A 13,372-nucleotide genomic window follows, 5' to 3' on the forward strand; every position below is an offset into this window, starting at 1 on the left:
GACAGAAAAGGAGTCGGAGAACTGCCTCGTCCTGTACAAGGACAAGTATCAGCACCTCAAAAGGTCAACAATTAATGTGTTATATGTCTCTTTTCTAATCCACTCAAGTCATGCTTTTACATTATCATGTACTTAACTACTTGTTAGCCAAGAACACTGACTTCCTGGGAGTTAGTCATCTCTATGCAATTGGCAGGAAACCTGCATCTTTTCCAGAAATCATTTTTGTTGTTATTCCAAAAGTTGCAAACTTTAAATAGACCAAGCAAAGCACCTCACAAATGTACTTGGTGCAATGGTTTGCAACTTGTACTGGTCCTCTCAGAGATAGACGTGAACAAATGCACACACATATATGCACAGTCTCTGCAGTACATCAGGTAAAGGTCAGCCTCGTGGTTGGAGCAAAACTTGCTCCTGTCACCTCACCGTAAGAGCTTCTTTTTTTTCTTCTGAGTGCTCAATTAACAGCAGATGATCAATTAAGGAATTATCCAGAAGCTTCCGTGGCTGGGTGTGTAAGGATGGAGCGAGAATGGTGTGTGGGCTTATTAGAGCACATCAGATTGTGTTTTGATGGTTATTTGCGTCCGTGATTTCTTATATGGAGTACAGTCTCTCTTTGGAAGGTGTGGTTCAATGTGCAGTCGATAGAAGCCGACGGAGGCCTGGTCTGATAAGGCAGTTATGATGAATTTGCCCAGGTCCAGAGTTTAGTGTGGCAGGCCTGGTGAGGACTTGCAGCTGCTTCTCCTGTCTGATCCCCACTGGGATACCCCACAGTGGGAAGTTTCCCATTGAGAAGGTACACTTCTAAATAATTGATTGATGGTTTTAATGGTTTGTTTCATCAGTGATGCACACAGAAATAATCATGTGAGAGCTGGTTAGCACACTTTGAGCTTCTAAGTATAAAACGGTGCATATATCCTGCCTTATCAGAGACATTCTGTAGTTTTCGCTATGAAATCTAACTAAGATTTAAAATACAATCGCTAATTTAACCAAGGGGGAGTCAGCTTATGATGAACTGATCTAACTGCATCCTAATAACCTTTACTTACACTTACATGCTGCGCGGTTAGTCTATTTTTTGTCCAATTCAAAAGTCAGATTTTTTTCATATTCAAACTTTTTTAGTGAATGAGAGAAGATTTCTAAAGTGAAAGTCTCTAGCTGTTCACATAACCAGTATACAAAGCAAATATGACATATGTCTCACCCTGCTACAATGTGCTTTATCATAATTTATAGTAAATGTGCGTCTTTATAGCCTAAGAGAGTGGTATAGTGTATATAAGGAAGGGCTGCAGCTGCGAGTTCACAGTTTGAGGGCTAAGCTACTGCATATAAACATAACTGAATGAATTATGTCTGCATTTATTCTGAAGATTGACTGGCGAGCTCTGCAGGCCACTGAAGTATAGAGGCATTGTGAAATTGAACGGAGATTTGACTATGATGCCATTACATCCTTATGACAATAATTCGAATTTCCCAGAGGAACCCACCCGAGGGATTAATAAAGTTCTATCTTATCTTATCTTATCTTATCTTAATTCAAGTTTAATAAATATAAATTAAGTTCTCCATAAAGATTATTTCTCAGGCTTAAAGAGAGCTCCAAATGGAGATCACACCAGTAACTTTCTTATGTGTTTACGTATTTAATACTGGCCTCTGCCACAAACACACGGACCTATACACATATGCCACAAATAATTTACAGAGTTCTAATAAAGCCGGCTCAGATGCCTGCGATTCGTTTTGATTTTCACCTCCATGTAATGATAATCACAGCGGCTTGGATCCAATCAGAATCAGAATCAGAATACTTTATTGATCCCTGGGGGAAATTATTTTTTGTTACAGTGCTCCATTTTAAACCAACATTAAGACAAGACAGACAATACGCTAACTAAGAATAGTACACTATATACATATATATACATACATACATACATATGTCACTTATAAATAAATAGTTGGAAAAGAAACATGTGTAGCTGTAGCAGCAAACAGTGTGTTAAGTGGATGCGTTGTACAGGGAGATGGCCACAGGCAGGAATGATTTCCTGTGTCGTTCAGTGGTGCTTTTCGGTAATCTCAGTCTCTCACTGAACGAGCTCCTGTGACTGACCAACATGTCATGGAGTGGGTGGGAGGTGTTATCCAACATTGTCTTTATCTTGGACAGCATCCGCCTCTCCGACACCACCTTGAGGGAGTCCAGCTCCATCCCCACAACATTGCTGGCCTTACGGATCAGTTTATTAAGTCTGTTGGCATCTGCGACCCTCAGCCTGCTCCCCCAGCATGCAACAGCATAGAGGATCGCACTGGCCACCACAGACTCATAGAAAATCCTCAGCATTTTCTGGCAGATGTTGAAGGACCTCAGTCGCCTCAAAAAATAGAGACGACTCTGGCCCTTCCTGTAAAGTACTGTGGTGTTTTTAGCCCAGTCCAGTTTATTGTCAATGTGTACTCCAAGGTATTTATAGTCCTCCACAATGTCAACACTGACCCCCTGGATTGAAACAGGGGTCAAGTGTTTCCCACGATCAGTTCCTTGGTCTTTGCCACGTTGAGCTGCAGATGATTCTGCTCACACCACGTCAATCTGGGCATGAACGTATTCTCAGTTGCACAGGGCACCACACTCTGTCTCCATTTCTATTTTTACACGCATGTTTGAGGAGTCGAGGCACAGTGCCAGTGTCACTGTGACTTGGGATTGCTCACAAGATAGCTTGCGCTAAAGCTGGTAGACGAATCATGATCGACGTCACACATCAGCTGACACCCAGTGAAGCACCGAGGAGGGGGAATGGGTTTGGTTTAGGACTTCTGTTAAATTTGTCCCTACAAGTGAACCAGAGATCCAGCTTTTCACTCTTCCTTGGAGAATGCAAATCAATCCCACATGGATCCAACGTTTCCAAGCAGAACATTGCTAGCTTAGCCTTCTTCCTATAGTGCTTCCTCGTGCCAACACTTCCTCACACATCAGGTAAAATTATGCATCATTTATCAGACAAGGCAACCTTCTTCCATTCATAGGAGGTGGTTTCCATGGTGGATGGGGGTCAATATGGGCAGTCTGATGTGATGTAGCCCCATATATGCAACATTTGAACCAGTATTAAGGTTTTCAGAATTATTCACAAGTAGAAACAAGACGAGAGAGAAACCACGGCTGTGCAATATAACACTAATAAGAGTTTACTATCATCCGTCCGTCCTTCAGTCTCCCACCCACCTCTACCTCCCTGGTGAAATTACCTTCTATAGTAAATGTTTCACATATAGGTATGAAATGTTAAAATACCTATAAAACTAAAACATTTACATTTTCAAAGAGCAGCCTTCACTCACACATCAATGACCCTGTTGATGTAAACTCATGGTCATGCAATACCAAATTGTTTTCAAGCCCAGAGCATGTTATGTTCAAAATGTTACCTGGTTTGACATATTCAATTCATTCACTGTTGTCCACATATCTGAAGTTGGGTGGTAGCAGGATAAGCAGAGTAGTGTCCTCCTTAGAAACACTTTCGAGTACCTGCTGTGGGATCCCAAAGCATTCATAGACCAGTTGAGATATATCATCTCTCCATTGTGTTCAAGGTTTAATTCAATTATATTTTACTTGTATAGCACCAAATCACAACAGCAGTTGCCTCAAATCGCTTTACATTGTAAGGTAAAGACCCTACGATAATATAGAGAAAGCAGAGAAAACCCCAACAATCATATGACTCCCAAGGACCAAGTTCTTGGGCGACAGTGGGAAGGAAAAGCTCCCTTTTAACAGGAAGAAACCTCAGGTAGAACCAGGGAGGGACGCCATCTTGCCATGACCTGTAGAGGGTGAGGGGAGGAAATCGGGACAAGGATACGCTGTGAGAACCAGAGATTAATAATATCTAATTATTAATATCTTTTTTTTTGTGTGTGTGTCCCGTTTGGATCTTTAGCCATCAGAATTGTTGTCTTAAGGCCAAGAAAGATGCCAGGCAGATTTATTTTACCAAGTGGATCATCATGGCCTTGCCATATTGGTCCATTTGATTGACCTTTATTATAATTATGTATTTATTTTATTTTCAGTTGCTACAAACGGGACAGACATGACTGGGGGATAGGACAGGGAGAAAGAATGAAAGAAAGAGAGGGAGAGAAAGAAAACCAAAGGGGAGAAGAGACGGTGAGAAGGGGGGAAGAAAGGAAAAAAAAACACAAACAAAACACCTGGGTCACCTGTATGGAGAAAAAAAACAGAAGAGAAAGCAAACAACAAAGAGCAACATAATAAAAAAAACAGCACCATCACAATAAACTAGCTAGCAGTAGATAACAGTAGATACTAAATAATAAACGATATTGTGCAGCACGCAAGATAGACAGCGCACAATGTGCTTTGAGGCAGCAGCCAAGAAAGCTTTAGTCCGCGTCTGTGAACACCCGTGTGCATACCTGTGTGGATCAGCATGCTTGCATTCCAAAGGTTTCTCCATGTAACGATCTGCTAGGGAGTGTGGGGAGCCACAGCCCCGTCCTCCAGGGTATGAAGCAGGTATGGAGGAGATCCAGGCCCCAGAGTATAAGGACCCAAGGAGGACCACCAAAGGGGGGGAACCGTGCCACCCTCCTGGGAAGAGCTGAGTAGAGCCCCAAAGGAGAGGTCACCCCGCAGCTACGGAGCAGGGGCAAGAGGGGGTTGCAGTGGCGTGCCCGCGGGCTCTGCCGGCAGCCAGCTGTGCCAGAGAGGACCGAGCTTCAGGCCCAGAGGCCTGAGGGCATCCCACCCCCCGGAAGGAGCCCAGCTGGGCCACAGGCGCCCGGCCCCGCCAATCAGCCACCAGGAGTGAGCCGGTACATACATGAGCGCCCAGCCCCAGACGACAAGGACCACCAACACACCAACGTCTGAGGGCATCAACCACCGGCAGGGAGTGTGGTGAGGGGAGATAGGCCTCCGTACTTTAGAGGGCCTGAGATGTACCCAGAGAGGTTGAGTCTAAGACCCAACCTGACATATAGACACAGACGAACAGGCGCACGCGGACACAGACGTGCATTCCCACCCCATATGCACAACCAAATACTCGGCACTCACCCAACGTGTAGACAGACACAAATAGACACTGCACAGACAGTCGCACTCCCCAAACATACTCTATATCCCAGGTCCAGGTACCCCCGCCCCCAGAGGGGCAAGCCGCACCTAGACCCAGGACATGTAACCCTTCTCTGGGGTGGAGGCAAGCGGACCACCTCCTTATCTGCAGTAGCGGGGAGGCCCCGCATCCCAGACCCCTAATTATTAATATCTAACAAGGCCACTTCTTCCATTTGTCCTTTTCGTTGGAGGTGCTTTCCATATTTCAATATGAAAAAAGGTGATTGAAGAAGAAAACTCGCGTCATGCCCCCAGCAGCTTAGGCCTATTGCAGCATCCAGGTCTGCAGCTGGGTCTCCTTCCAGTTGTACACATCCAGAAAACCTTCAACAGGAGGTCCCAGGAGGCGTCCTTTTTATTAGATATTTATAATAAAATGAAAGTTTATAGTACTTACAATAGGACATACACTGGCCAACATTGTTTCATCACACACTAGTAAAATCACAGGACAGAAAACAAAGGTCACGCTGACGTAAAATCATGACAAAAGAAGTTTTGTGAAGACTTTCATTTATTTGTGTGTTTGCAGTGATGCCGCCTCACAGATAGTTGAGCTGCCCAGTAACCGTCTCATAGCATTGACTCTTGTCTGCAAGAGGAGCCTGTTGCCGTGGATACCTCTCTTCTTTCTCTTTCTATCTTCATTTTCTCCCCCTCTCTCTCCCCCTCAGTCTCTCTCTTCATCCTGTCTCACCCCTCCTCCAGTTTGCTGCGAGTGTTTCAGGGAATGTGGGGTGTGGCGGCTGCTCAGAGCTTTCAGAGAGCCTAAGGTGATGCTAGTTATTGCAGGGAAGTGAATCAAAAGATACACTTAAAATACAAATACAGACTAGAGCTCGAGATGTTCTTTTGGGCCGTGTTTTCCAGCTCATTTATGGATTTGTTTATCCAAAATCTTCTGGGTCAATCTGTGGTTCAGCCTAGGTTTAAGCTGGCACCCCTGCAGGCTAGTGGGAGTAAGATTGCATTTGCTCTGTTTATTTAACTTCTCATCACTCACATGTCCCAGAGTAACCCTGCTAGCTACAGCTGCCAGCACAACATCGATCTGTCCAGTTTCTTATTTAGCCTCATTCACTCCTCCTCGTCAACCTGTTTTGGAAGCTTCTAACTCTTTATATAACCATCATCTTCTCCTCCACCACTCGGCCCCCTTCATTTAAATTGTCACTTTCTCCTGTTGGATTCTTCCCTGTTGTCTCTGCCTCCTCCTTTCTTCAACTCTCCCTCTCCTCTCTGCAGATTTAAGCTCCCTTCCTTCCTTTCTTCCTCCCTCTGCTGCACATAACTAGGATAGAGGGGAATGCCCACGCAAAGCTTTAGATAAAAAGCACATTGCCGGCTTAGTTCAACCAAAGAGGGGCTGGAGTTGAACCAACAACCAATCTAGGTCTCACAGTACAGGCAGCGAAGCTCGAAGTAAGAGCGACCCTGTTTATAAGATCACAACCCAGGTCTTACCTGATAAGCCTTCTGCTACTCTGGCATTTTGTTTGTGTGTCTGCATGTCTGTGTATCCCTGTCGGCTGAGGCTGACCTCAGATAGCAAAGCTAAAGGGCTTCCAGCACGTGTTACCCTGCTGTTGGGTTCGATTCCCTGTAATTAACCTAACTGCATCCATTTGTGTTTGCTGGGAAATTCAGGTGTCACTTAATTAAAATACTTAAATAATTAAGAATTTTTGTCAGCAAATATTATGAAATGAACAAAACCAACAATGAATCGTTGATACTGAAAAGTCTTGTCTGTGTAGTCGGATCCTTATGCAGCAAATTCCTGCCAAAGAACTCGACATGCATCAACCTGCTGCTGCACTGCACAAGAGCAACACGCTTTATTTCTGTGGAGTAATGGTGATGCATTTAGAAAGCTTAATAATAGACAAGTATTCTAAAGGAAAGTATCCAATACTGTACTTGAGCTACACTCATTCCTTTATATTTTGCTTCCAAAGACTTTCTTGTAATTTTTAAAAGTGGTTCAAACAGTTCTCCAAACTTTTTTTGTACATCTGTACTTTTTCAGTCCATTCCTTATACCGGACCATTTTCAGTGAAATGTTTTTGTTTTGTTTGTTGAAAAACTGACCTTCAAATCATTCAAGCATAAAAACTGTACCTAACTGAAGGGATAAATCTGTGTTGTATTTACACAAAATAGACAATTTAACAAAGAAACAATTTTTAAATGTATCTTGAGGCACTTTGTTAATAGCAGCTTATAACAAAAACACAGCTTGTTCCCATTTCTTTAGTTGAATCTATGAAAAATACCAAAGGTAACACAGGTCGATGGGCAAAAATCTTAAAATTGTATCTTTTAAATCCCGTTTAAAAACTCATTTATTCAACATAGCTTTTCCATCTAGTTAGTGTCCCTATTTTATATTTGGTTCAATTTCTTATTTATGTACTTTATCTTTTAGCTATATCTGTTCTTAGTAACTTTGTTCTTATATTCCCTTTTATTGCTGTATAATTAGTGCCCTTAACCTGATGACATATGTGCTACTTTGTTAATAGTCTTTTATTTATTGTCTTAACTTTCCTGTTTTTATTGTAAAGCACTTTGGTGTACCGCTGGTCTTTTAAACGTGCTATACAAATAAAGTTGTATTGTAAAAAATATTTTCTGTACCAACAAAATCATTTTTCATCAAATACTTGGCATATCTCGCCATGGTGTGTCCTTTAAGAAACTGGACATTTGGAGGACAAAGGAAGAAGTGATAGGCCTAAAACAACATGAACAGGATCTGGAAGTCATGTTCTTAAGAAATTAAAAAAGACCTGACACAGGAACTGAGAGATGTATTTGGCCCTTCAGCTGATTCATGGGCCGTTTGCTGAAATTTAAGCAGAAATGGTCTCAGTGCAGGAGTGGCATTCAAGAAGCCATCCTGAAGCATTTATCATCTAAAAAGAGAACAGAACAAAAAGGCAGCCAACATCCAAAGACGAGCTCTGAACGTCCTTCATAGAACCTGGAGAACTATTCCTCGAGAACAATTAAGGAAATCACAAGAAGTCTTGTCCAAGAAAGTTCAGGCTGTGTTGAAGAATAAAGGTGGTCATGCCAAACATTGGATATTAAGGTTGTTACAATGGCACAAACTCTGTTTTTAGCTCACAGACTGTATTTCAGTGTGTGTTTAAATGTGTTTTAAAAATCATTGCACCTATTTCTCATTTTCAAAGCAACATGTAAAGAAATGAGGGGTTACTCAAGATGCTTGCATATACTGGCAATTGCTGACAGTAAGAAAAGCATAGAATCGATAGTATTAGTCTTTAAACTAGCATAAATCCAGAAAAAGGATACTAAAATATAGCCACTGTAGACGTAACCTATGCATCCACTGCCAAACTCCCAGTCAATAGTTTTTTTTATTATTAATCCATCTTTCTGTTTTTGGAGCATCATGACGGGACTACATATGCAATTTCATCTCACAACTTTATGCTGCATAATGAAAAACAAACTGTTGACATTATCTGAGCCAGTTGCTCCTTAACTTTAGCCTTCCACTCCATTTGAGTACATGATCCTCGCCACCATCATCGCCAACTGTATCGTGTTGGCTTTGGAGCAGCACCTTCCCGGAGAGGACAAAACACCCATGTCCAAAAGACTGGTGAGCTGCACATGATCCACAAACACAGTCACAACTCATAATCTCTCAAATCAAAATATAAGACTTTGAAAACGCACGACACTTTCATTTGCAGCAGCTCTTTGTCAGCTCAGTGTGAACTTATAATTTCTCTCTTGCTTTGTACTCACAGGAGAAGACAGAGCCCTACTTCATAGGGATGTTCTGTTTTGAGGCAGGCATAAAAATCATCGCCCTGGGCTTTGTGTTTCATAAAGGCTCTTACCTCAGGAATGGGTGGAACGTCATGGACTTCATTGTGGTCCTCAGTGGGTGAGTCCAACAGTGTGTGCATGTGAATGTGTGTACATTTACAGATCTGTGAAACAGGATTAGCATCTTGAATTGAAAAGGCTGGCGACTCTATGAGATTTATGGTGTGAAAATACAGTGCGCAGTGTTCTTAGCCTCTTTTTTAAGGAGCTCGCAGTTATTTCTAGCACCATTGGCTTCAAATGCTTTGCCTACTTGTTGCTTATTCATTGGTAATGTTTGAAACCTGAAAATCTTTCTTTTATTGTGGAATTTATGTTGCTAAAGCTGATGAGTGAACCATATAAAAGTCACACAGGAAGTCTTTTGTGTACCTTATAATGAAAGTGGGACGGTGGGAAAGTAAACCTCTTCTAAACCAACTGTTATTTGCTCTTTTTGTCTAAACTTAAACACATTATACTATGAATAATGCTACTGGTGCCTTGCTGGGGAAAGAACCAGGTGAGGATGAGTGTGCCATATCATATTTCATATTCATAATATAGGACATGTACCTGTGTATACAGCCAACAGTGACCTTTATCCAAACAGAACAGAGTAAAGGACATTTGCATCGTGCTTTTTATTCCATTAGTACGTTCAGAGTAACAGTTTCTATTTGCTTGAATAAGTTGTGCAGTGCTTAGTATTCACATAAAGGTACTCTTCTGTTTTTATGTAGCTGATTAAATTAACATTAGAAAAAAATATCCCAAAATTTAATTTTCCAGGAAACGCGCAGAGGGACAGATGTGGAGAGTCCAGAGCTAAACTGTGGAGAGCCAAACACTCAGTGGCAGCTACTGTACATAGTCTCCCAGGCAAAAACTCCAGGGGGGGCTCCAATCAGCATTCATCACCATTATGTTATAAATAATCTGACACTAATAGAGCAGAGCTGGACACATCAGGCTGCCGTGCTAGCTAAGTTCTAACTTCAAAATAAATTAAATAATTTCATTTCATTTAATAAATGATGATTTAAGTCTCCCCCACAGTTGAGGCTAGATATATGTGTATATATATATACATTTATATGCTTGTGGTGCTTTATCAACTCTAAAGCTTTCAGAAAGGTGTTTTAGTGCAGCGGTCCCCAACCCCCGGGCCTCGGACCGGTACCGGTCCGTGAGTCGTTTGGTACCGGGCCGCGAGAGTTGAGGCTCAGGTGTGAAATGTTTGGTTTTCAGGGTTTTTATCGGTTTTCAGCGTTATTTTGTTATCGTTTTTATCGTTAACTCGGTTTTCCTGGGTCTTTTCACGTGTGTTATGAATCTTATTTTTTTCGGTACGGGTACTGGTTTTATTTTGTTGTATTTATCCGTGACACCTTAAAGGCCGGTCCGTGAAAATATTGTCGGGCATAAAAGGTGGCGCAAAAAAGGTTGGAGACTGCTGCTTTAGTGCAATCAAAACTCTGCAAGAAACCACAAAACATTTAACTATATCTGTTGTTATGAAACCCACCAGAAAAAATATCTAATGAATGTAAACATTTTGGCTAAAGAGGTCCTCCCTCTCTCAAGTTTTGGTCTGCTGTAGCAGAGCTGGTCCTCAAGGGTCTGAAATTCAGCACACAAACAACTTGTCTGATCAACAGGTTGTGATAACGCAGTAAGAGGCTGCGCTCTGCCAGCACAGGCAGGGAAGCTAAACATGAATGTGAATAAGCCTGAATTTGAAATACTTAAAGCAACAGATTTGTAAATATTTAATGAGGAGAAAGTACACGTGTGTGGACCTCAAGGCCAGTCAGTTTTGCTCTGTGAATGTAAACATGACCAACCATGAATTTCCACACACTAAACTTCAGTGTGCTATGACCAGAGCACTGTACTGGAAGCTGACTAAGCTGTTGAAAAGCATCTCACTCAGTGTACTTACAGTACATTAATTGAATGGGAGTTAAAGACTCTGGGGATGCTCAGCCTGCTCTGTGGGGGGGGGAAGGTGTTGCATTATAGTGCATTTTACAGCAGTTAAATCCTCGGGAGACACGAGCGCCTCATTGTCAGAGCAGAGAGGGAAATGCTCATGGTTCAAAGGAAGAGCTTGATGAGACAGCAGATCAACCTCGACACCTGTCTCTCGCTCACACACACACACACACACACACACACACACACACACACACACACACACACACACACACACACACACACACACACACACAAATGAAATATTAATCAAGTCACAGGATAGAAGTACAAAGGGTGGCAGACACGGTTCTTAGAGAATTCTACATGATTCTGGCTGTTCAATTATTGATGAGGTCGGGCTTCTCATGATACTCCGCTCGCTGTTGGAGAGAGGAAGGACGTGAAGTTTGAGGAGAAAGATGGAGGAGAGGAGGGCACGGGAGAGGGGCGGCGTGGAGAGATGAGTTTTGTTCCCGCCTCAAGCCTGTTGATCGGCTGACGCCACTGTCACATACTCTTGTGAGGACACTCAACATACAGGCTGTTCTGATGTGCTTGTATCTTCTGAGTGTGCTGGGCTCCAGTCATGTAAATGTAAATGAATGCATCTGCGTGTAAGTTTCACGTGATGATGTTTCAGATGAATTCCATCTTTACCGAACAGATATTTGGGGCAAAAAACAGATGAAGGAACTTTTATAAACGTGAACAACAGCAGCTGCATTTATTCCACTCTCGCATGCTGTGGGTTGAATTTGAACTACCAGTTGTGACTCAGGGCGGAAACATGCTCGATCTGGCTGAAATAGCCTCTAAGGTTTTATTGTATTAATATTCATCATGATGAAGTGAGCTGCAGATAGTTCCCTCTCTAAATTATCATTTTAGCCCGTGCAAAGATAAATTAATGAAAATGTTCTCACCGTGTCTCTCTCTGTTTCCCTTTTTCCTTCCACCCGTTCAACACTTCCAGTGCACATCAGCACTTCCAGACTTCTAGGCTATCACTCTAGGTTTGCAACTTTATTGGAAAGCAGATAAATGTTATGAGATCTGGTTGGTATTATGAGATGTAACACCAGTTTTGTCTATCAGTCAGTAATTAGGAGGTCTCTACAGACAGGAAGAGTCTGAGTGTGTTGCAAATATTCTGCATATAGATGCTTTCAAATACAAACACTGAACTGTATTCATATTCCATTACAGTCGCTTGGCAGCGTCCCTCTATTTTTGATTGATTGATTGATTGATTGAATCTTTATTTTGAACATGTTGAAAAAGTACAACAAAATAGAATTAAAAGAGACAAATGAACAAAGCAAAACAAAAGGAAAGAGAGCAACCACAACTCCAAATAAAGTTCATGTTCAAAAAGGAGCAGGAAGAAGCAAAATTGCAACCAAATTTTCATTGTGGTTGTAAAGCAACACTTTCATTCGTGTAGCACTGCAAAGAAAGTTTCTGTGCAATGAGACGGCGACAGCTGAGCTAAAGTAGGAGCAAGAAAGACTGAAACGGTGACCAGTCAAGCGATTTTTATCCCTTGGCTGCAAAAAGGTTGATGGGGTGTTGGCCTGACACCCTCTGTCCTCAAAGGATGCCATCCAGAAACTTCAAGAAAGATAAACAGGCAGAATAACTGTTGATGCAAATAATCAAAGTACCAATAATCAAATTAACATATGGAGAAACAAAAAGAGTGAACATTTAAGGCAAATACAGCATTACATATTCAAAAAATGTGCGTCAAAGAAGACATTGAGCAATATTAGATGCTGCTAAATGTTTCAGGAGCATGTGAATGTTGACCTCAGAGTGCAGTCAGTCAGTTAACAGTGAAGTGAGAGTGTGCTCTGTGCTCTTTGTGAGCCCCAAAGATATTAAGTGGGGAAAAGACGATTACATATTTTGTTTTACTCACTTGCTAAATAAACAGTTTGACCTCCATTTTTGAAAAAATGATCACGTGAGGGGATTATTGTTTTTTATTTACCTTGTGGGACTCTGAGAGATTCTGTTTATGTGTGTTGAAGCCTGCAGTCACCAAAACGCTCAGAAATAGCAACTTCAAGTGGACTTGACTTACAAGATTATGAGTTCTTATAGTGCAGTTACAACAAGCCTGCAGTAAATCCACTACGCTTTCAATCACACAGGCGGGAGCCCTCATTTGAAACTATGCCCGTGGAAGCATAACACACGAGTGTTAGCTCAGACTACTAAACCTTTCCTCAGTGAGTACCCCGGACTCCCTCAACATTTTGTGCGAACATGTGTAATTATGGAAGCATTTGCTAAAAGTGTCAACGCTGGAGGCTGTGATTACCTCAGCAAGCTTCCTTGGTGTTTCAAGC

The 13,372-nt window shown here is 42.0% G+C and overlaps 1 protein-coding gene across 1 annotated transcript in view; it reads left to right on the forward strand.

The window, feature by feature from the left end:
- Positions 1-13,372, forward strand: part of cacna1ea (calcium channel, voltage-dependent, R type, alpha 1E subunit a) — a 123,026-nt gene that overhangs the window by 51,241 nt on the left and 58,413 nt on the right. The window contains exons 5-6 of the mRNA XM_085397278.1: positions 8,721-8,826; positions 8,978-9,117. Of these exons, the coding sequence (XP_085253404.1) occupies positions 8,721-8,826; positions 8,978-9,117 (246 nt within the window). The remainder of the gene's footprint in view (positions 1-8,720; positions 8,827-8,977; positions 9,118-13,372) is intronic.

This window comes from Rhamphochromis longiceps, linkage group LG23, assembly GCF_057381845.1.
Source record: "Rhamphochromis longiceps isolate RC_006_pf linkage group LG23, R_longiceps_female_GT1.1, whole genome shotgun sequence".
Classification (NCBI taxonomy): domain Eukaryota; kingdom Metazoa; phylum Chordata; class Actinopteri; order Cichliformes; family Cichlidae; genus Rhamphochromis; species Rhamphochromis longiceps.